The sequence below is a fragment of the Lagenorhynchus albirostris genome, chromosome 2, assembly GCF_949774975.1.
Source record: "Lagenorhynchus albirostris chromosome 2, mLagAlb1.1, whole genome shotgun sequence".
In the NCBI taxonomy this organism is placed as follows: Eukaryota; Metazoa; Chordata; class Mammalia; order Artiodactyla; family Delphinidae; genus Lagenorhynchus; species Lagenorhynchus albirostris.
In genome coordinates this window covers 142,131,748-142,156,109 of record NC_083096.1, presented here as the reverse complement: position 1 = coordinate 142,156,109, position 24,362 = coordinate 142,131,748, and the positions used below count along the sequence as shown (strand labels likewise).

The following is a 24,362-nucleotide window of genomic DNA, read 5'->3' as shown; positions in this document are numbered from 1 at the left end:
GAGAAATGTTTCTCCACATTTTCCCCACTTCTACTATAGTGCAAGCTATCATAATTTCTCACCTGGAGTATAGGAATCTCCTAAATGGTTTTACTGCTTCTGCTTGTGTACCTGTTCAGTCAATTCTTCACTTTATGTCCGGAGCAATGCTTTTAAAATATAAGCTAGATCATTTCACTCCTCTGCTAAGAACTCTATTGTGTTCTTACCACACTCAGATTGAAACCTACAGGTCTTATTATGGCCTACAAGCTTCTATATGATCTGACCCTCCACCCTCATTAGCTCTCTGACCTCATCTTTTACCATTTTTTCTTTCACCACTCTGCTCCAGCCACACTATCCTTTCGGTTCCTCAAACACAGTAAGCACATTCCTACCTCAAGCAGGGCCTAAGCCTTGCTATTTCCACTTCTGGAATACTTTACCCTAAGATATCATCAGTGCTAGCTTTCCTACTTCCGTCAGGTCTTTGCTTAAATGTCATCTTCTGCTTTCTTTCATCACCCTCCTTCCCAGAACTCCCTATCCTCTGTCTCTTACTTTATCTTTTTTTTTTTTTTTTTTTTAATTTTTGACTGCGTTGGGTCTTCGTTGCTGCACGTGGGCTTTCTCTAGTTGCGGTGAGCGGGGTCTACTCTTTGTTGTGGTATACGGGCTTCTCATTGTGATGGCTTCTCTTGTGGTGGTGCACGGGTTCTAGGCGCGCGGACTTCAGTAGTTGTGGCTCATGGGCTCTAGAGTGCAGGCTCAGTAGTTGTGGTGTACGGGCTTAGTTGCTCCACGGCATGTGGGATCTTCCTGGACCAGGGCTCGAACCCATGTCCCTTGCATTAGCAGGCGGATTCTTAGCCATTGTGCCACCAAGGAAGCCCTTACTTTATCATTTTATAGAGCACTTATGAAGATATGGCATATATATATTTTCTTATTTATTGACTGTCTCTTCCAACCAGAATCTAAGTCTACAAGGGCCTGATTTTTGTTTATTTTATTCCCTGCTCTCTGACTGTTACCTAGTAGAGTGCCTGGCACAGAGCAGGTCTTCTGTAATTAATTAATCTTCAAAGAAAGACCCTCCTTGATCATTCAATTGAAGTGAATCCCTCCTGTTATTCTTTTTCATAGTTTCCTATTGCTTTCCTTCATAGCACTTAGCACTATTTATATTCATACATTTATTGTGTGTGGTTTTACTTGTTTAATTTTTGTCTTCCTTATTTGTCTTATAAACTCCATGAAAGCAGGAACCATGTCTGTTTTGTTGACCTTCAATATATCCAGCCTAGCACAGTGGTTGACATGTAATCTGGCCAGAAGAAAGTTTTTTCCCCCTTCGCTTCTACAATCCCTAGCATATTTAAATACTCAATAAATATTTGTTGAATGAATGAGTGAATTTCCATACCCATATTATCTCATTCAATTCTCACAACAGTCCATTATGGGAGGTGGTATATTAATAGTTATTAATATTACTTTTAAGTACAATTCTGGCTTCAAGATCTCATATATATATTTATTTATATACTCACTTATTTATTTATTTATTTAATTGTGTTGTGAAAGTATTCAGCAATTTTTATTTTCTTGAGTTTCTTTTTCTTTCAGGAATGGGTATTGAATTTTGTCAAATGCTTTTCCAGCATCTGTGGATTTCATTATGTCCTCCACTTAGATCTAGTAATAAAATATTTTATTAATGGACTCCTGATATTGAATCAACGTTGCATGTCTGGAATGAATGCCACTTGGTTATGATGTATTGATTTTTTTTTAATGTGGAGTTAGGCTCTGTCACTATTTAGTGCTTTCAGATCAACATTCATAAGTGATATTGGTTTTTAATTTTCTCTTTTTTAATGTCTTTATCAAGTTTAGGTGTTAATTTTATACTTTATAAAATGAAGTAGGAAGCGTTTCTTCATTTTTGATGCTTTGGAACGATTTATGGCGCATTGGGACTACTTGATCTTTGTAGGGTGATATAATACCCTGTGAAATCATCCGGGCCTGTTTTTTTGGTGCGTATGGTTTGTTAGTTAGTTTGTTTTGGTAGTTGCTTGGTAATTATCTATTTATTTATGTTTAAACATTCCATCTCCAGTGGGGTCAATTTTGGTAGTCTGTATTTCTCTGGGAAATTATTCGTTTCATTTAGAGTTTCAAATCTATTTGTATAGAAGTGTGAAAAGTCGTCTTTTACATAAAATTTCTACTTCAGCGGTATTTCTCTCGTTATTTATTATTTTTGTGTATATATGCTTTCTGCTTTTTTTCGTATTAAATTAGGGTAGCAGTTTGTCTCTTTTGTTAAATTTTTCAGAACAATAGGATTTTGATTGATTATGTCTATTCTTTCTAATTCTTTATTCCATTATTTTCTGCCTTTATCTTCCTTGTGATTTTTATTGGTTTATTTTGTTGTTGTTTTTTGAATTGGGAATTTAATTCAATTTTTATCCTTTTAGTGAATAACAGCTTTATTGAGATAAAATTGACATACCATAAAAATTCATTCTTTTAAAGTGTACAATTCAGTGTTTTTTTGTATATTCACAGAGTTGTGCAATCATCACCACTATCTAATTTCAGAACATTTTCATCATCCCCAAAGGAAACCCCATACCCATTAGCAATCCTTTCCTCTAAGGCACCTGGCAATCACTAATCTAATTTCTGTTTTTATGTGTTTGCTTATTATGAACACTTCATTTAAATGGACCCTACAGTATGTGACCTTTTGTGATTGGCTTCTTTCACTCAGCACAGAAAACATTCACAGTTCATTCATGTAGTAGCAGGGATCAGGACTTCATTCTTTTTAATTGATCAGTATGTTCCATTTTAATCATTCTTAGTGCTATGTTCTTGTTACAGCTTTAAACGTATCACATTGGTTCTGATATGTAGTGTTTTAGTTTTCAGTATCATTTTTTTCAGAAGCTCTGCAATCATTTATGTTTCTTCTTTTTGTCCAAGAGTTGTTTTATGGAAATAGTTTAAAAATTTCCAGGTAGACTTAATTTTTACATTTTATTAATAATTACTAGTTTTATTACATTGTGATTTGAGAGTGTTCTTTTAAATTTGGAGTGATTCCTAATTATCTGATGTCCTCTAATGTCAGTGTAGTAAAGTCTTATTTCTGTAGTGGATTTTTTGAAAGATGGACTGTGTGTCCTCAGATTTCTTGTTTCTTTTTTGTTTGTTTGTTTTGTCTTGTGGGACCCCAGAAATTTCCCTGTTTACTTCTTTTCTCTTTCACCATCCAATTGCCAAAGGGACCTTCCCCCCCACAATTTTTTTTCCCCTCTTTTTTTCTCCTAGAAGCTATACCTTTCAAAGATTACCACCTTGAGTCTCCTGTTCTTTTCTAACCCTTCCTTGTTGTCATGTTTTGATCTACAGGAATATTTTTTCAATATTTTCACTCTTGCGGGGTGTCTTTTTCTTCCTGGTGGTAGTTTCAGAGCAATTGTAGGCCTGCCACCAGCTCCCCTCTTCTCTCCTCTGCAGTATTTTTCAGACTGCTCTTCTTCCCTAGGAGGCTTACTGTGGGAGCGTGAATGATTGCTGGCAGGGATTTGGTCACTTTTTCCCTTTCCCTTTTTTTTTCTCTTACAGATAATTTGAAGTTTTGTGTTTTCTTTTGTCTAGTTATGCTGAGGGTATGGTTTTGTGCAGTTTTATTTGTTTTTCTTTTTATTCTGTATTTTTTTTTTTTTTGCGGTACGCGGGCCTCTCACTGTTGTGGCCTCTCCCGTTGCGGAGCACAGGCTCCGGACGCGCAGGCTCAGCGGCCATGGCTCACGGGCCCAGCCGCTCCGCGGCATGTGGGATCTTCCCGGACCGGGGCACAAACCTGTGTCCCCTGCATCGGCAGGCGTACTCTCAACCACTGCGCCACCAGGGAAGACCTATTCTGTATTTTTTTAGAGGATATGGAGAGAGATTTAGGCAGTTTTCATTGCCCTCAGCTAGCTGGAAATCTGTGTTTGGTGTGTTTTCAACCTTTTCTCAAGTTTTATATTACTCAGAGTAGTTGGACAGTTTTTTCTAGTCTAAAGTCTGAAGTGTAAATGTGTAGTATTTTAGTTGAAATGTTATTCTTCATCCAAAAGATTTCTAATGAATTGTAGAATTTCATAGAATTTTAAGTTGTTTGAAATTGCTGTTTGTGAATGTGCTCTAGAAATGAATATGTAAGAATGTTTGTAGTAGCTTACATTCTGCTATAGAATCAGGAGATATTTGTGACTTCAAGGTTTGATTCAAAGAGATTGAGGTCTTTTTATACCACTCATATTCTTAGAACAGCCCAAAATCTGAATTGGCAGTTCAGAGTCAGTAGTCAACAAGCCCTTCATCAGTGTCCAGGATTAGTAAATACATGGTAAGTGATTGGCAGAATATTTTTCAAAGGGTTTCTGTCTTCTGTAGATTAACTGGATCCCATAGTAAGGAAACAAGAAGAAAAGACATCAGTACCTACTGAATATCTTCTATGTCAGACACTATGCCAAGTGCTTTTATATAGTTTAGCTGCCCTTCTTCCTACAAATCCGTTTGTGAATTGCTTATAAATCTTCTAATAGATGACAATAAAGCATTTGAACTTCCTGTGACAAGAAACTTGCCACAGAGGCTACTCATTCCATTTTTTTGATCATTCCAATTGTTACAGTGCTCTTTTTCATGTTGAACTCAAATCTCTCTCCCTATAGTTTCTGTCTTCTGAGACTCATAGAACAAGCCTCTTTCACCTTACAGCCCTTCAAATATCTGAAGCCAGCTTGACTTGTTCCCTTTAACTGTTTCTTATTAGACTTGTTTCATGACCCATCATCCCCAGACTAATTACTGTACTGTGATCGCATGTAAGCTTTTCTGGTAATCGCATCACACTGTTGAATCATATTGAGCTTATAATAGAACAGAACCTCAGAGCCTTTCTCATGATTGCTGCTCCTTTTCTTAGGTAGTTTTGGGTGGTCAAGAATAGAACAGGGCATTTAATTAATTACATTCTGATCCATCTCATTGATAAACCTCACTGAAGTCTATTTGGATCCAACATTATAGCAGTCTCTCTCAGCTTCAGGTGTGGTTAGCATACCGTTGAATTTTCTTTATTTTTAAAAACAATAAATTTATTTATTTATTTATGGCTGCGTTGGGTCTTTGTTGCTGCATGCAGGCTTTCTCTAGTTTTGGTGAACAGGGGCTACTCTTACCCTTTAATTTTCTAATCCAATTTTTGGTAGAAATATTAACCAGAGCATGGCTGAGGTTAGAGGTTAGCAATAGAGACTTTGCTCTAGGTTAATACTTTGATCAGTGCCTGTCATTGATCAGTGCCTGTGTGTTCTGTTGACTCTTAAGATGCTCCATGACGTGGGTCAGTTAAGTTGGAAAATGCTTCATACTTTAACTCCCTTTTGGACAATCATAATACACATGCAATAGTAAAGGAAAGTCTCTAAATGCTCTGCCATAAAGAAATTTATTTAACTTTCTTTAAGCCAATATTATGTAAACCTGACAGAAGAACCCTCATTTTTATAGTAACACCAAAAAAACTCCGAAAAACAAAAGGGAAAAAACCCCACACTACAGTATTTCCTTGTCTTGTCCCAAAAGATGGCCTGAAAAATTTTGTCTGTTGTCTTGCTGATACTAGATACTATGTTTCATTTGATCTACTAGCCAATACAATAAAAAAAGATAATTAATTTGGGTGGATTGGTTCAAGATGGCAGAGTAGAAGGACGTGTGCTCACTCCCTCTTGCGAGAGTACTGGAATTACAGCTGACTGCTGAATGATCATCGACAGGAAGACACTGGAAATCACCAAAAAAGGTACCCCACATCCAAAGACAAAGAGAAGCCGCAATGAGAGGGTAGGAGGGGCGCAATCACAATAAAATCAAATCCCATAACCACTGTGTGGGTGACTCACAAACTGGAGTACAATTATACACAGAAGTCCACCCACTGGAGTGAATGTTCTGAACCCCACATCAGGCTTCCCAACCTGGGGGTCCGGCAACGAGAGGAGGAATTCCCAGAGAATCAGACTTTGAAGGCTAGTGGGATTTGATTGCAGGACTTCAACAGGACTGGGGGAAACAGAGACTCCACTCTTGGAGGGCACACACAAATTAGCGTGCGCATCAGGACCCAGAGGAAGGAGTAGTGACCCCATAGGAAACTGAATCAGACCCACCTGCTGGTGTTGGAGGGTCTCCTCCAGAGACAGGGTGTAGCTGTGGCTCATGGTAGGGACAGGGACACTGCCAGCAGAAGTTCTGGGAAGTGCTCCTTGGCGTGAGCCCTCCCGGAGTCCGCCATTAGCCCCACCACAGAGCCTGTAGCCTCCACTGCTTGGTCGCCTCAGACCAAACAACCATCAGGGAGGTAACTCAGCCCCACCCATCAGCAGACAAGTGGATTAAAGTTTTACTGAGCTCTGCCCACCAGAGCAACACCCAGCTCTACCCACCACCAGTCCCTCCCATCAGGAAACTCACACAAGCCTCTTAGATAGCCTCATCCACCAGAGGGCAGACAGCAGAACAAGAAGAACTACAATCCTGCAGTCTGTGGAATGAAAACCACATTCACAGAAAGACAGACAAAATGAAAAGGGAGAGGACTATGTGCCAGATAAAGGAACAAGATAAAACCCCAGAAAAACAATTAAATGAAGTGGAGGTAGGCAAACTTCCAGAAAAACAATTGAGAATAATGATAGTGAAGATGATCCAGGACCTCAGAAAAAGAATGGAGGCAAAGATCGAGAAGATGCAAGAAATGTTTAACAAACACCTAAAAGAATTAAAGAACAAACACCTAGAAGAAATAAAGAACAAACAAACAGAGTTGAACAATACAAAAACTGAAATGAAAAATACACTAGAAGGAATCAATAGCAGAATAACTGAGGCAGAAGAAAGGATAAGTGACTTGGAAGACAGAATGGTGGAATTCACTGCTACAGAAAAGAATAAAGAAAAAAGAATTGAAAGAAATGAAGACAGCCTAAGAGTCCTCTGGAACAACATTAAATGCACCAACATTTGCATTATAGGGTTCCCAGAAGGAGAAGAGAGAGAGAAAGGACTCGAGAAAATATTTGAAGAGATTATAGTTGAAAATATCCCTAACATGGGAAAGGAAATAGCCACCCCAGTCCAGGGAGCACAGAGAGTCCCAGGCAGGATAAACCCAAGGAGAAATAGGCTGAGACACATAGTAATCAAATTGACAAAAATTAAAGACAAAGAAAAATTATTAACAGCAACAAGGGAAGAACGACAAATAACATACAAGGGAACTCCCATAAGGTTGACAGCTGATTTCTCAGCAGAAACTACAAGCCAGAAGGGAGTGCCACGATATATTTAAAGTGATGAAAGGGAAGAACCTACAACCAAGATTACTCTACCCAGCAAGGATTGCATTCAGATTTGACGAAGAAATCAAAAGCTTTACAGACAAGCAAAAGCAAAGAGAATTCAGCACCACCAAACCAGCTCTACAACAAATGCTAAAAGAACTTCTCTAAGTGGGAAACAGAAGAGAAGAAAAGGACCTACAAAAACAAACCCAAAACAATTAAGAAAATGGTAATAGGAACTTACATAATGATAATTACCTTAAATGTGAATGGATTAAATGCTCCAACCAAAAGACACAACCTCGCTGAATGGATACAAAAACAAGACCCATATATATGCTGTCTACAAGAGACGAACTTCAGACCTAGGGACACATACTGACTGAAAGTGAGGGGATGGAAAAAGATATTCCATGCAAATGGAAATCAAGAGAAAGCTGGAGTATCAATACTCACATCAGAATAGACTTTAACATAAAGAATGTTACAAGAGACAAAGAAGGACACTACATAACGATCAAGGGATCAATCCAAGAAGAAGATATAACACTTATAAATATATATGCACCCAACATAGGAGCACCTCAATACGTAAGGTAAATGCTAACAGCTATAAAAGAGGAAACTGACAGTAACACAGTAATAGTAGGGGACTTTAACACCTCACTTACGACAATGGACAGATCATCCAGACAGAAAATTAATAAGGAAACACAACCTTTAAATGATACAATACAGCAGATAGATTTAATTGATATTTATAGGACATTCTATCTGAAAACAGTGGATTACATTTTCTTCTCAAGTTCACACAGAATATTCCCTGGGATAGATCATATCTTGGGTCACAAATCAAGCCTTGGTAAATTTAAGAAAATTGAAATCATATCAAGCATCTTTTCTGACCACAGTGCTATGAGACTAGAAATAAAGTACAGGGAAAAAAATATAAAAAGACACAAGCACATTGAGGCTAAACAATATGTTACTAAATAACCAAGAGATGACTGAAGAAATCAAAGAGGAAATCAAAAAATACCTAGAGACAAATGACAATGAAAATATGACAATCCAAAACCTATGGGATGCAGCAAAAGCAGTTCTAGGAGGAAAGTTTATAGCAATACAATCCTACCTCAAGAAACAAGAAAAATCTTGAAGAAACAATCTAATCTTACACCTCAAGGAACTAGAGGAAGAACAAACAAAACCCAAAGTTAGCAGATGGAAAGAAATCATAAAGATCAGAGCAGAAATAAATGAAATAGAAACAAAGAAAACAATAGCAAAGATCAATAAAACTAAAAGCTGGTTCCTTGAGAAGGTAAACAAAATTGATAAACCTTTAGCCAGACTCATCAAGAAAAAAAGGGAGAGGACTCAAATCGGTAAAATTAGAAATGAAAAAGGAGAAGTTACAACTGACACTGAAGAAATACAAAGCATTATAAGAAACTACTACAGCAACTCTATGCCAATAAAATGGACCACCTGGAAGAAATGGACAAATTCTTAGAAAGGTATAACCTTCTAAGACTGAACAAGGAAGAAACAGAAAATATAAAGAGACCAATCACAAGTAATGAATTTGAAACTGTGGTTAAAAACCTTTCAACTAACAAAAGTCCAGGACCAGATGGCTTCACAGGTGAATTCTATCAAACATTTAGAGAAGAGCTGACACCTATCCTTCTCAAACTCTTCCAAAAAATTGCAGAGGAAGGAACACTCCCAAACTCATGCTATGAGGCCACCATCACCCTGATACCAAAACCAGACAAAGATACTACAAAAAATGAAAATTACAGACCAATATCACTCATGAATATAGATCTAAAAATCCTCAACAAAATACTAGCAAACAGAATCCAACAACACATTAAAAGGATCATACACCATGACCAAGTGGGATTTATCCCAGGGATCCAAGGCTTCTTCAATATATGCAAATCAATCAATGTGATACACCATATTAACAAATTGAAGAATAAAAACCATATGATCATCTCAATAGATGCAGAAAAAGCTTTTGACAAAATTCAACACCCGTTTATGATAAAACTCTCCAGAAAGGGGGCATAGAGGGAACCTACCTCAACATAATAAGGGGCATATACAGCAGACCCACAGCAAACATCATTCTCAATGGTGAAAAACTGAAAGCATTTCTTCTAAGATGAGGAACAAAACAAGGATGTCCCCTCTTGCCACTATTATTCAACATAGTTTTGGAAGTCCTAGCCATGGCAATTAAAGAAGAAAAAGAAATAAAAGGTATACAGATTGGAAAAGAAGAAGTAAAACTGTCACTGTTTGCAGATGATATGATACTACACATAGATAATCCTAAAGATGCTACCAGAAAACTACTAGAGCTAATCAATGAATTCGGTAAAGTTGCAGGATACAATAATTAACACACAGAAATATCTTGCATTCCTATACACTAACAACGAAGATCAGAAAGAGAAAGTAAGGAAACAATCCCATTCACCATTGCAACAAAAGAATAAAATACCTAGGAATAAACATACCTAAGGAGGTAAAAGACCTGTACTCAGAAACTGTAAGATAGTGATGAAAGAAATTAAAGGTGACACAAACAGATGGAGAGATATATCATGTTCTTGGATTGGAAGAATCAATATTGTGAAAATGACTATACTACCCAAAGCAATGTACAGATTCAATGCAACCCTATCAAATTACCAATGGCATTTTTATAGAACTAGAAAAAAAAATCTTAACATTTGTATGGAGACACATAAGACCCCGAATAGCCAAAGGAAACTTGAGGGAAAAAAACAGAGCTGGAAGAATCAGACTCCCTGACCTCAGACTATACTACAAAGCTACAGTAATCAAGACAATATGATGCTGGCACAAAAACAGAAATATAGATCAATGGAACAGGATAGAAAGCCCAGAGATAAATCCACACACCTATGGTCAACTAAACTATGACAAAAGAGGCAAGGATATACAATGGAGTTAAGACAGCCTCTCCAATAAGTGGTGTTGGGAAAACTGGACAGCTACATGTAAAAAATGAAATTAAAACACACCCTAACACCACACTCAAAAATAACTCAAAATCGGGCTTCCCTGGTGTCGCAGTGGTTGGGAGTCCGCCTGCCGATGCAGGGGACACGGGTTCGTTCCCCGGTCTGGGAAGATCCCACGTGTCACGGAGCGGCTGGGCCCGTGAGCCATGGCCATTGAGCCTGCGTGTCCGGAGCCTGCGCTCCGCAACGGGAGAGGCCGCAACAGTGAGAGGCCCGCATACCGCAAAAAAAAAAAAAAAAACCTCAAAATGAATTAAAGACCTAAATGTAAGACCGGACACTATAAAACTCTTAGAGGATAACATAGGAGAACACTCTTTGACATAAATCATAGCAAGATCTTTTTTGACTCACCTCCTAGAGTAATGGAAATAAAAACAAAAATAAACAAATGGGACCTAATGAAACTTCAAAGCTTTTGCACAGCAAAGGAAACTATAAATGAGACAAAAAGACAGTCCTCAGAATGGGAGAAAATATTTGCAAACGAATCAATGGACAAAGGATTAATCTCCAAAATATATAAACATCTCATGCAACTCAGTATTTAAAAAAAAAAACCCAGTTGAAAAATGGGTAGAAGACCTAAATAGATTTCTCCAAAGAAGACATACAGATGGCTAAGAGGCACATGAAAAGCTGCTCAGCATCACTAATTATTAGAGAAATGCACCTCAATATTACAATGAGGTACCACCTCATACCCATTAGAATGGACATCATCAGAAAATCTACAAGCAACAAATGCTGGAGAGGGTGTGGAGAAAAGGGAACTGTCTTGCTCTGTTGGTAAGAATGTCAGTTGATACAGCCACTATGGAGAACAGTATGGAGTTTCCTTAAAAAACTAACAATAGAATTACCATATGACCCAGCAATCCCACTACTGCGCATATACCCGGAGAAAACCATAATTCAAAAAGACACATGCACTCCAGTGTTCACTGCAGCATTATTTGCAATAGCCAGGTCATGGAAGCAACCTAAATGCCCATCGATAGGCAAATGGATAAAGAAGATGTGGTACATATATACCATGGAATATTACTCAGCCATAAAAAGGAACGAAAATGGGTCATTTGTAGAGACGTGGATGGACCTAGTGAGTGTCATACAGAGTGAAGTAAGTCAGAAAGAGAAAAACAAATATCGTATATTAATGCATATATGTGAAATCTAGAAAAGTGGTACAGATGAACTGGTTTGCAAGGCAGAAATAGAGACACAGTTGTAGAGAACAAATGTATGGACACCATGGGGGGAAAGTGGGGGATGGGGGTGGTGCTGGGATGAATTGGGAGATTGGGATTGACATATATGCACGAATATGTATAAAATAGGTAACTAATAAGAGCCTGCTGTATAAAAAAATTAAAATTCAAAAAAAAAAGATATGAATTTGATGTGGCTTGTTCTTACTGGACCCATTCTGACTGCCTCTGGATCAGTCACTTACTCTTATTGGTATGAGATCGCTAGTGTGGTCTCTACCTTTTTCCATTTTTATTAGAATTGAGAGAAGATTTGTTCAATTATATGTATGTCATTTCTGCTCTGAAGATCACCCTCCTTGACAGAAAAGGTAGAGATAAAACAGAAATGGGGACTCTCCACTTTATTGTGCTGTGTATTAACTTAATATTATCAGCTCCGATCAGTGCACTTTTTCATTCCTTGGTCTTTCTAGTTCCAAAGGAGGATTCAAAACCTATTTTATTCTGTTTCATCTTCTTAAAAATAATAAACAAGACTTTTACAAATTTTACTTCATTAATGTGCTTGCTTTTATTTTCTGACACTACTCTTTGAACTTTCTGTTAAAGAATTTAAAAAGTATACACTTTTCTTGTTAGACTAACTCTTCTGAAGACCTTTCTGCCTTATCATAAGGCAAAAGAAGTTCAGGCCCTAGAGGTTTGAATTGTAAAATTCACTTCATCCAAGGATGTTGGGATGTTTTGGCAGACTCCTTGAAGTATTGCTGGCAGTGCTTTCCTGCCTTATAACCACTGTGGTCCTAGGCTATATTTTCTGGGTTTTGAAAGCAGACCCTAGTTGTACTAGGTTGAATAGGCCAGTTTGAACTATTTTCATATCATATGCTTACTTGTTGAATCAATTCATGAAATACACCCCAGTTTAATTATAAAGAAATGTTTATGTGAGGGATCAGTGTTGAAGTTTCCAATACTGGTATCTATGCATGGGAAAATGTGGAAATATTAGAACGATACTGAGTATCATTGCAACCTTTGTTAACAAGCAACAGGAAAGCATTAACTCACTAATAGAAGTTTGCTTTCTCTACAGGAACAAAACTTGAACACTTTGCAAAAATTGGATGGAAAAATCATAAACATTCAGTTAATAACCCGTAAGTATTTCAGAGATATGAAATAGTGGGTTATCCTGCTATGTAATATGCAACTTTATACTTGAAAAGCAAATGTAAGACCTCAAAGATGTTAACTAGAATGTTTTGCTTCTTATGAAAGGCTTGTGCCCAAGTAAACTTTTGACTACTTTTCAGTTTAGGTTTTGGTCTATTTATATTTAAAATGCCATTTAAGCTTAGTTGCTCTTTTAAGAAAGAATGTGAATGGCTAGCGTTAAAAGATGTAATTGGTCATAGGTTCTAACTCTAGTAAATGAAATTTATTATAATAATTTTAATTGGAAATAACCAGACCCCATTTTAAACCAGTTTTTAAAACTTTTCTTAGTTTGTTGTGATCAATTAAAATGTCTGTAAAACACGTATTAGTGGTTGTTTTAATTACTTTATATTAAATTATTTGCATTTTAATTATGTTAGTGTCATTAACTCTTACTCTGATAGAATAATATGGTTATTTATATCCTAAAAAATAGTCTGAAGTAAAATTACATCATCTGTATTACTGATAATTAATCTTTGACTCCCTAGTGCCTAGTGCAATGCATGGCTCATAGCATGTACTTAATGGTTGCTGAATAAAATTGGTCCACTGGGAAATGAATTAGTGCCACACAAGTAGAATCTCTACAAAAGCAAACCACTAGGCAATAAAAGAATAGTCGCTAACTTTATTAAATGCCAACTCTGTGTCACTGTGCTAGGTACTTTTATGTATATTTTCATTTAATTCTCTCAAGGACCCTATAAGGTAGTTATTTTTATTCTTATTTTATAGATGATGAAAATAAGGACTACAGAAATTAGGCAACTTGCTCAGGATCATTCTAAATAGTGGTAAAATAGTGTTTATATTTTTCCTTCTACTAGATTATAAACTCCTTGAGGGCAAGAGCCATCTCTTATCTTTATGTTCTTAATGCTTAGCACAGAGTCTGGAACATAATCAGTGCTCAGTAAATTGTTTCTGAACTATTAAACAAATTTTGCCATGTTTAATAAACATAAAAACATGATAAGGGACATTTTATACCACAAGTGGGTCATTACCACATATTTCTATGCTACTACTTGTTCTCCTCATTCTTCTGATTTTGAATTGATATTTGAATTCAGGGTATACCTAATTAACAAATAATATCTACTCCCATGCCCTAAATTTAGTGGTATTTTGTGAAAGATCTAAGGGTATTGTGGAAGCTTTGGTTAATTCCCTTGCTTATATAATAAAATAGAAATTCCTTCATATGAGATAACAAGCCTGTTATAATTTGGCCTCGTTCTACCTTGCTGGTCTTATTTCCTGCCACTTCCCTGGTTATTCTCAATCTCATCTCTCACAAGATTACTTGGTATTTCTTAAGTGTATTATACTGTGCTTGTTTCTGTGTTTTTAGTTATGCTGTTAACTCTCCCTGGAATATCCTTCTGCCCTTCTTTTGTTTGGCAAGTATCTACTTACTCATCAAGTCTCAACCCAAATATCATTGCTTCTCTTAGTACCTTCTTAAATAGGCATAATTATTTTTTCTCATGAGCTTCATTGTACTGTCTGTATATGTCTGTTACAACATATCACACTGTATCATACTTATTTATAAATCTTTCTCCTCTGATGATGATGATCCTTGAGCAGAGATTATGTCTCATCTTTATATCTTCAGTACCTAGTAGGGTATTGGAACATAGTATATGCTCAATAGAACTTTGCTGTTACTGAATAGTAGTTAGGATAAGCAGTCTTAAGCCCATAAATATGGTCTAGAGCTGATTTCTTTGTCCTTAGAACTTGGAGGACCATTAAACATCCTTGTGATTTCCTGAAACTAGTAAGGAACTGTACCAACATATTGAGGAGTTGACAGTATGCAGTTTCCTGGCTTTGAGGCTCCAAAGAGCAGCTCTTGACCTTCCCCAGAGAAGCAAAACTTCCAAGTCTTTCTTTTACTTAACTCCCTGCCTAACCAGGTACTCATTTATCCACTCATTACAGCATTCTTCTAAAGGATTTTCATTCACTCAGCTATTATGTATTCAGTAGCCTACTATGTGCAAGACGCTGGTAAAGCTACTAGTGATATAGCAGTGAACAAGATGGGTAAATTCCTTGTCCTCATGGATCTTCTGCTATGTATTATAAGTTCTCAATTATGTTGAATAGGCAAATGTTATTTCTGAATGTCAGCTTCATCATTTAAAACTCACTGAAACAACCAAGAATAGCCTTCTGGGTTTGGCTCAAATTTCAGATGCTAACTTCTTACACTAGGTTTTGCTTGACTAGTGAAGAAAGATAATGCTGTGTTTGCTGACCAGTCATTAGAGATAACCTGTTACATATTTCTAGGAAGGTTGAGTTAAGAACCTTCTCAAGTGCTTCCTCACAGATTATAAGAATACCTAAAGGCAGTGAGAATCTGTGATCAGTAGTATAAGATTAGGGATAGCTTCTGCCACTTGAGCCTTCAGACCTGTGTCTATAACTCTCCCTCCTTACTATCTCTTGAATTCATTACTTCTTTCCATCTTTTTTTTTTTTTTAATTTTATTTTTTGGCTGCACCGCACGGCATGTGGGATCTTAGTTCCCTGACCAGGGATCGAACCCACGCCCCCTGCATTGGAAGCATGGAGTCTTAACCACTGGACCTCCAGGGAAGTCCCGCTTCTCTCCATCTTTTACTTCCAATTCCCTATTTTAGGCCCTTATCATTTCTTGCCTTAATTATTGCCTCAATCTCTTAGTTGGTTTACTTGCTTTTGGTAATGCCTTTTTAGTGTCCCTTTTCCATACCACAGCTTTCTTGCTGAAATACAAATCTGGTCATGTCACTCCCAGCTTAATATCCTTTAGTAGTTCCTAATTGTTTTCAGTATAATGTAAACACCGTATACTGGCCTTTCATGATCTGATCCTTGTTCATGTCTCCTGCCCCCTCTTCTTCATCTTGCCTCCATATTCCTTCCCAGATGTCACGCTCTAGCTTCAATAAACTGTTTCACCTCAAGAGGCTTTGCATGTGCTGACCCTTTTGCCAGGAATTCTCTACCTCCTATTTCCTCTTATTTGCCTAACCTCAGAGAGGAAGCCCCCTTTGGTATCTGGGTTTGATGTGTATCCTGTTGGTCCCATGGCACCCTGTATAACATTTCTGTCATGGCATTTATCATACTAGAATGGTGTATTTATTGCTGTGGATTCAGACTGAGTTCCTTGAGGGTAGGGACTATGTCCATGTCCCCACTGTCTAGTACAGGATCTGGCTTAAATAAAGCATGTTTTTGAAAGTTGGTGATGGTCAAAGTTAGCTTCAGAAGCAAAGGTGCAGACAGTAGTATGCAGATCTAAGTTACATGGGCTTGATTTCTAAACACTGGAATTGCTTAATTTCCATACCAGTTGAAGTTTGCTTTTAGAAACTCCCTTATTGTATCTATTTGTGCTGCTGTCTTTCCAGAGCAATTTCTAAAACCATCTGATTATATTGTTAGAGGCACCAAAGGGGATGAAAATAAGTTTCTTCTTGGCAGTGATGAGAAAGGAAATGTGTTTTGAAGAATGCAGATATTTTATTATAGGTTTTATACATTTATTTAAGAATGCCATTAGCTTTCATTAAATGTAGTTGTATAATATTATCACCACAAAAGTTGGCTGAATTGCAAGTCATTTAATTTTGCTTTTAAGGAACTAATATTTTTGTAAGTCTTCAGGAAAAAAAAAGGTATTTTATTTTAACCTGCAACTGGTTTGACACCAACTGCGTGTACTGCAATTTAATTCTGGTACCTGCCACCCAGAATTAATGCAGACTCTATGAATTAAGACTTCACAAGACTGCTCTCACTTTAGATGCCAGATGAAGTAGGATCCCCAGGCCACCTGCACTTCTGACCAACTGGCTATAAATTCAGTGGTTCCCATGATCCTCTCATGTTTGATAATTCACTAGAATGACTCACAGAACTCAGGAAAGTACTGTACTTACTGATGAACAGCCAAATGAAGAGGCACATAGGATAATGACTGGGAAGGTTCCTAGTGCAGAGCTTCCATGCCCTCTTCCCATGGAGTCAGGGCACAACACCCTCCTGTGAAGGTACTCGGCAACCAGGTGGCTTCACCAAGCTTCAGTTTCTAAAGTTTTTATTGGGGCTTCATTATACAGGCATATTCAATTAAATCATTGGCCACTAGATCTCTAGGTCCCCCTCTTCTCCCTAGGGGTCAAACTGGTTCAATAGTCCCAATCTTGTATTCGCATGGTTGATCTTTCTGGTGACCAGACCCCTGGCTCATCCCTCCCTTATCCCCCAGCTAACAAGGGGACCACCACAAGTCACCTAATTAGCATAACAAAGACACTTCTATTACTCAGGAAATTCCAAGGGTTTTAGAATCTCCATGCCAGGAACCCAGGACAAAAATTAGACAAAAGTTTTTTTATACAACATGATATTTTGGAGTTAGGAATTTTAATAATTCAATTCAAATGACTTATTTATTGTAGATTGAAATGGTTTATTGAAAGCCTATCTTTCGTTTGTGAAAAGAGTATTTGTGTGTTATTCTCTCTTTAACTTCTGGACCAGAACATCTTCAACAAAAATTGTGATTGCTACCTCACATTCTGTAACTACTTATTTTATATTTAGGTATTCCCAGTTCCAAAAGGAGTACAGTTTAGATGAAGTGATGGCATCTCAAAAAATTTTTGATTTTTTGACTATCTTACAATGTTGGTAAGAAAAACACATTTTAATATTTAATAGAAGTACTGTGCCTTCTCCCCACCCCGCCCCCCCATCCCTTGGGTAGACTGTAGGCTCTGTATCTGGGTATATCTATATCTGTATCTGCTTTTATATAACTCCTACCAAGTATAGTCCTTACCCTGGAGTGAGCACCCTTGCTTCCTATTCCTGTCTAGACACAGATTGTCTTTTCTCTTGGAAAATTATATATTTTACTTCCTTTTCTCATGACTTCCAGCTACTCTGTTTTAATAGTATTTATTCATTTAAATGTGGCTTGGGAGGCCAGTGGAGTCCAAAGGTTTTTCCCTTGACCATTTTGTTTTCTCTGCTGTGTATTTCTACTGTAGGAAATTTTACTCAATCATACTAACTACGAGTAAAGGTAAAACAAGAAAAAAAATCAAAGCTCTAATAATGATAGTAACTCTGTCTTGAAAATTGCTTGACAATATCTGTCTCCTGGAAGACTGAGTTAGTATTGCATAGCTCCTACCTGTGCCTGACTCTCACCTGGATGTGTCCTGGAGTTACTGTCTGGGATGCAAGTGAACAAGTGACGTCCATTTTTATCTGTAGCAGTATGAGTGTCTGCCCATTTTTAAAGTACAGCTCAACTCACAGAAGGCTTCTTGTGTCTGCTGCCTTCCTTCACAGCTGCTCTAAGGAAAAGGTCTATTTTGAGGAGATCTCAAGAGTCTTAACCAAACCATGGGCTTTCTGGTATCTCCTGTTCCATCCTTTCCCAGTTTCCAAAAGGATTCCAAGACTGATTATTTGGGAGATAGCAAAGTTGGAGCTAGTTAGGCCTATAGTAGAATCTTTATTAGCTCAGGAATAACCTTGTGGACTCCTCAGAAGTTACCAGAAAATACCTTATGTATTTGCAGAGGCAAATCTGGGATTCTTTGCAATAAGAACTTTTTGGGAGAGACCTTTAGAGACCAAGCAGTGACTGATAGCATTTAAATTCTTGTTAGAAGTTCAGTCTTCAGGTGTGAAGCATGTATAATTTTTAACTGCAGATATTACAAAGACAGTCCAGTGACCAGCAAGCATACACCCAGCCTTTCCACACTGAAAGAACTCCTAGACTGAAATCCTAAGACCGAGGTGAACCAGGTATAAATAACTATTTTCACCTCCTCTTAGTCCCACTTCAGATGGTGCTGCAGCGGCAATTTTGGCTAGTGAAGCGTTTGTACAGAAGCACGGCCTGAAATCCAAAGCTGTGGAAATTTTGGCTCAAGAGATGGTGACTGATATGCCAAGCACGTTTGAAGAAAAAAGCATTATTAAAATGGTGTGTCTGAGATTCTGTTTTATTAATCAGTCAAGGGATTTCTTTTTCAAAATTTCAAGGTGACATCATGTCATCAGCTCTGAACGTTATTTACTTGAAAAAAATTGGTCTAGAAAATTTAATATTATAATCCATCCTTAAGAATCTGTTAAGGGAAAATAACTGATAAGAACATATGCATGCACTTTTAACTAACTAGTGTGCTGTTTTTAAAAATTTTGAGTTGCCTAAATATGCCCAGAACTCCAGTCTTACAGAGTTAAGGGAAAAACAAAGATATTTTCAGGAACTTTTTTGCACTTTAAAAATCACTGATTGAAGATTGAGTACAAAATGGAGGAAGTAAAAAAGATAAGAATTCTGACCTGAGTTAGTTGAATATTTGAAGATACATACATATATACACATATAAAAATTGCATTATGTACACACACATATATAAATAAGCATATGGTTTATGTTAGAGTTTACAAAATGATTTTACAACAATGCTTTGAATTTTAAAATGTTTCTGTAACTTGCCCAAGATCACACAAGCTAGGGTGTGGCAGAGGTGAAACTTATACCCAGGTTTTCTGATTGTAGTACATTTTCCATCACATCACAGTTTTATTCCTTGGAAAAGAGGTGAGTTTGCATGTTATTATCTGAGACCAAAGGGGTATTAATAGCATGAATATTGGAAAAATGGTTTGAATCCTATATGATCTTCTAAAAGAAGATTGTTTATTTTCATATAGAAATTCACCCATATTTTTCAGTGTATCTGAATCATAATGCTCTCTTGATAAATCTCTTCAACCTATCTACCACAACTATATATTGTGGTTTGATAGAGTTTTTGTAACTTTGCACAGGATATGGCATGAGAAATTGTAAGTCCTTTTTATAGTACAAAATGTAATGTGTATGTTCATTCTCCCTCCTGGATATTCTTTTATTTGGACTTTCTGTGTAATACAGAATTAACTGAGATTTCAATATTTATGGTCAGTTCTCAACTGTTAAGGTTATACATATTAATCTCTTATAAGCCTTATATAAAAGTCCCAGTTTTGATGCCCTTAATTTATTTATATATGGTTTTGGTTTTAGGTTGGCTTTGATATGAGTAAAGAAGCTGCCAGAAAGTGCTATGAGAAATCTGGCCTGAGACCAAGTGATATTGATGTAATAGAACTTCATGATTGCTTTTCCACCAATGAACTTCTTACTTATGAGGCACTGGGACTCTGTCCAGAAGGTAATATCTTTGATGAGATGCAGATTAACTTACTACATGTCACTGAGAACATTTCACTTTCATCATAAAACAAAACAATTCACTAATTGCCTTTCCCTCCATGTTGACTCTGCCACACTGTGCAAAGCGAATGGAAGCTATCCTGATCTTGGACTTCTAGAACATGTAGTCTTGGACAGTACCAAATGAGATGACAGAGTATACAAATAATTTGTTTTATGTAAATCAGGGGTACTTGTAATACACTGTTAAGTAAAAAAAAAAAAGGATAAAAAAAATCACATATGTAATTCCAGCTATTTCAAACTGTGTTTGAATAAAGACCTGAAGAAAGGAAAATGGAAAGACTAGTTGGTGGGATCTGGAGGATTTTTTTTTTTCTTTTTGTTTTTAAAGTGGTTGTACCATTTTCCATTACTACTAGCAGTATGTGAGATTTCAGTTGTTTCACATTCTCATCAACACTTGATGTGGTCAGTTTTTAAATTTCAGCCATTCAAAAGAGTATATAGTGGTGTTTTATTTTAGTTTTATTATGCATATCCCTCATGACTAGTGATGTTGAGCATCTTTTCTTGTGCTTGTTGGTCATTCATACATCTTTTGTGAAGTGTCTGTTCAGACTTTTGCCCTTTGATTATTGGGTTACTTGTCTTTATTGTGTTGTAAAATTTATATAAATGTATATTCTGGATACAAGTAATTTGTCTGATATATGTGGGCTGTGAATGTTTTCTCCCAGTCCGTGGCTTACCTTTTTGTTTTATTAATAGTGTCTTTTGAAGGACAAATTAAAAAATTTTTGATTATCAATTACATATTTTCTTATCAATTTTTTTAATGGTTCAGGCCTTTTACATTCCAAGAAACTTGCCTACTGCAAGGTTGTAAAGATTTTCTTCTATTTTTATTCTAGGACTTCTGTAGTTTTAGATTTTACATTTAAGTACATGATCTATTTTGAGTCAATTTTTATGTTTGGTGTAAGGTAAAGGTTGATATTACTCTTTTTTTCCCCATACACATATTCAGCACCATTTATTGGAAGGACTTTTCTCTCCCCATTGAATTGCCTTGGCACCTTTGTCAAAAATTGCCCATATATGTGAGGGTCCGTTTTTGGATTCTCTGTTCTATTCCAATGATCTACATGTCTACCTTTTCACCAATACCAAGTTAGTTTGGCTACTGTGTTTATTCTACTACACTCTACTATACTATACTATATCAGATAGGATAAGTTCTCCAATTTTGTTCGTTTTAAAAATCATTTTGGTTATTTTAGGTCCTTTGCATCTCCATGTACATATTAGAATTAGTTTGTCAATTTCTACAAAATAAAAAGCTTGCTGGAATTTTCATTGAGTCTGTAGATTGATTTAGAGAGAATTGTCATCTTAACAATGTTGAATCTTCCAGTCCATTAGATGTGTATATGTTTCCATTTGTTTAGCTCTCCTTTAACTTCTATTAGAATGTTTGTAGTTTTCAGTATAGCCCTTAGGTGTCTTTTGTTAGGTTTATTCCTTGGTATTTTATGGGTTTTGGCATAATTTTTTTTTTTAAACTTCATTTTCCAATGTTTGCTGATATAAGAATACAATTGATTAAAAAAAGCTTGGAAACTGTAACTTGGCTAAATTCATTTGTTCTAGTTGTTATTTTGCAGATTATGAGTGATTTTTCATATAAACAATCATGCCATTTGCCAACGACAGTTTTTTGTCTTCCTTTCTGATCTTTTTATTTTTTCTTACCTTACTGCAATGACTGTGAGCTCTAGTACCATACTGAATAGAAGAGGTGAAAGTGGGCATCATTACCTTATTCATGATCTCAGGGGATGCACTTTAATATTTTACCATTATGTATAATGTTAGCTATAGGTTTTTTGTTGATACCATTTATCATGTTGAGAAAGTTCCTTACTATTCTTAGCCTGCTGAGGTTTTTTATTTTGTTGTTGTTTTGTCATCAAGGGGTGTTGAATTTTCAAAAAATTCTTCTGCATCTATTAAAATGATCTATGTGGATTTTGTCCTTTATTCTTTTCACATGGTGAATTACATTAATTTTGAATGTTAATCTAACCTTATATTTCTGGGATTAATCCTACCTTTTAATATATTGTTAGAATCAATTTGCTAGCATTTTGTTAATGAAATTTGTTTATATATTCATGAAGGATATTTGTCTGTAGTTTTCTTTTTTTCCAAGTTGTTTTATTCCAGTCTCATAAAATAAATTGAGCAGTGGTCACTCATTCTCTATTTGCTGAAGTAGTTTCTGTAAGATTAGTGTTAGTTCTTCCTTGACTGTTTCATTACCAGTATAATCAAGTAGATTAAAGTTTTCTTTGGGGGGGATGTTTTCAATAAATTAAAATTTCTTAATAGATATAGGCCTATTTATAATTTATTTACTTATTTTTTAACATCTTTATAGGAGTATAATTGCTTTACAGTGGTGTGTTAGTTTCTGCTTTATAAAAAAGTGATTCAGCTATACATATACATATATCCCCATATCTCCTCCCTCTTGCATTTCCCTCCCACCCTCCCTATCCCACCCCTCTAGGTGGTCACAAAACACTGAGCTGATCTCCCTGTGCTATGTGGCTGCTTCCCACTAGCTATCTATTTTACATTTGGTAGTGTATATATGTCCATGCCACTCTCTCACTTTGTCCCAGCTTACACTTCCCTCTCCCCGTGTCCTCAAGTCCATTCTCTACATCTGCACCTTTATTCCTGTCCTGCCCCTAGGTTCTTCAGAACATTTTTTTTTTATATTCCATATATATGTGTTAACATACAGTATTTATTTTTCTCCTGACTTACTTCATTCTGTATGACAGACTCTGGGTCCATCCACCTCACTACAAATAATTCAATTTCATTTCTTTTTATAGCTGAGTAATATTCCATTGTATATATGTGCCACATCTTCTTTATCCATTCATCTGTCGATGGACACTTAGGTTGCTTCCATGTCCTGGCTATTGTAAATAGAGCTGCAATGAACATTGTGGTACATGACTCTTTTTGAATTATGGTTTTCTCAGGGTATATGCCCAGTAGTGTGATTGATGGGTCATATGGTAGTTCTATTTTTAGTTTTTTAAGGGACGTTGGTACTGTTCTCCACAGTGGCTGTATCAATTTACATTCCCACCAACAGTGCAAGAGTGTTCCCTTTTCTCCGCACCCTCTCCAGCATTTATTGTTTCTAGATTCTTTGATGATTGCCATTCTGACTGGTGTGAGGTGATACCTCATTGTAGTTTTGATTTGCATTTCTCTAATGATTAGTGATGTTGAGCATCCTTTCATGTGTTTATTGGCAATCTGTATATCATCTTTGGAGAAATGTCTGTTTAGGTCTTCTGCCCATTTTTGGATTGGGTTGTTTGTATTTTTGAGATTGAACTGCATGAGCTGTTTATATATTTTAGAGATTAATCCTTTGTCAGTTGCTTCATTTGCAAATATTTTCTCCTGTTCTGAGGGTTGTCTTTTTGTCTTGTTTCTGGTTTCCTTTGCTGTGCAAAAGCTTTTAAGTTTCATTAGGTCCCATTTATTTTTGTTTTTATTTCCCTTTCTTTAGGAGGTGGGTCAAAAAGGATCTTGCTGTGATTTATGTCATAGAGTGTTTTGCCTATGTTTTCCTCTAAGAGTTTGATAGTGTCTGGCCTTACATTTAGGTCTTTAACCCATTTTGAGTTTATTTTTGTGTATGGTGTTAGGGAGTGTTCTAATTTCAGTCTTTTGCATGTAGCTGTCCAGTTTTCCCAGCACCACTTATTGAACAGGCTGTCTTTTCTCCATTGTATATTCTTGCTTCTTTTATCAAAAATAAGGTGACCATATGTGCGTAGGTTTATCTCTGGGCTTTCTATACTGTTCCATTGTTCTGTATTTTCTATTTTGTTCCAGTACCATACTGTCTTGATTACTGTGGCTTTGTAGTATAGTCTGTAGTCTAGGAGCCTGATTGCTCCAGCTCCATTTTTCTTTCTCAAGATTGTTTTGGCTATTCGGGGTCTTTTGTGTTTCCACACAAATTGTGAAATTTTTTGTTTTAGTTCTTTGAAAAATGCCATTGGTAGTTTGATAGGGATTGCATTGAATCTGTAGATTGCTTGGGGTAATATAGTCATTTTCACAATGTTGATTCTTCCAATCCAAGAACATGGTATA

General features: G+C 36.5%; 1 protein-coding gene across 2 annotated transcripts in view; it reads left to right on the top strand.

Annotated features, from left to right (window-relative positions):
- SCP2 (sterol carrier protein 2) overlaps window positions 1-24,362 on the top strand; it is a 164,580-nt gene that overhangs the window by 48,954 nt on the left and 91,264 nt on the right. For both annotated transcript variants that reach the window (XM_060140057.1, XM_060140058.1), the window contains 4 exons: window positions 12,779-12,842; window positions 17,519-17,605; window positions 18,770-18,920; window positions 20,016-20,163. In XM_060140057.1, coding sequence (XP_059996040.1) covers window positions 12,779-12,842; window positions 17,519-17,605; window positions 18,770-18,920; window positions 20,016-20,163 — 450 coding nt within the window. The remainder of the gene's footprint in view (window positions 1-12,778; window positions 12,843-17,518; window positions 17,606-18,769; window positions 18,921-20,015; window positions 20,164-24,362) is intronic.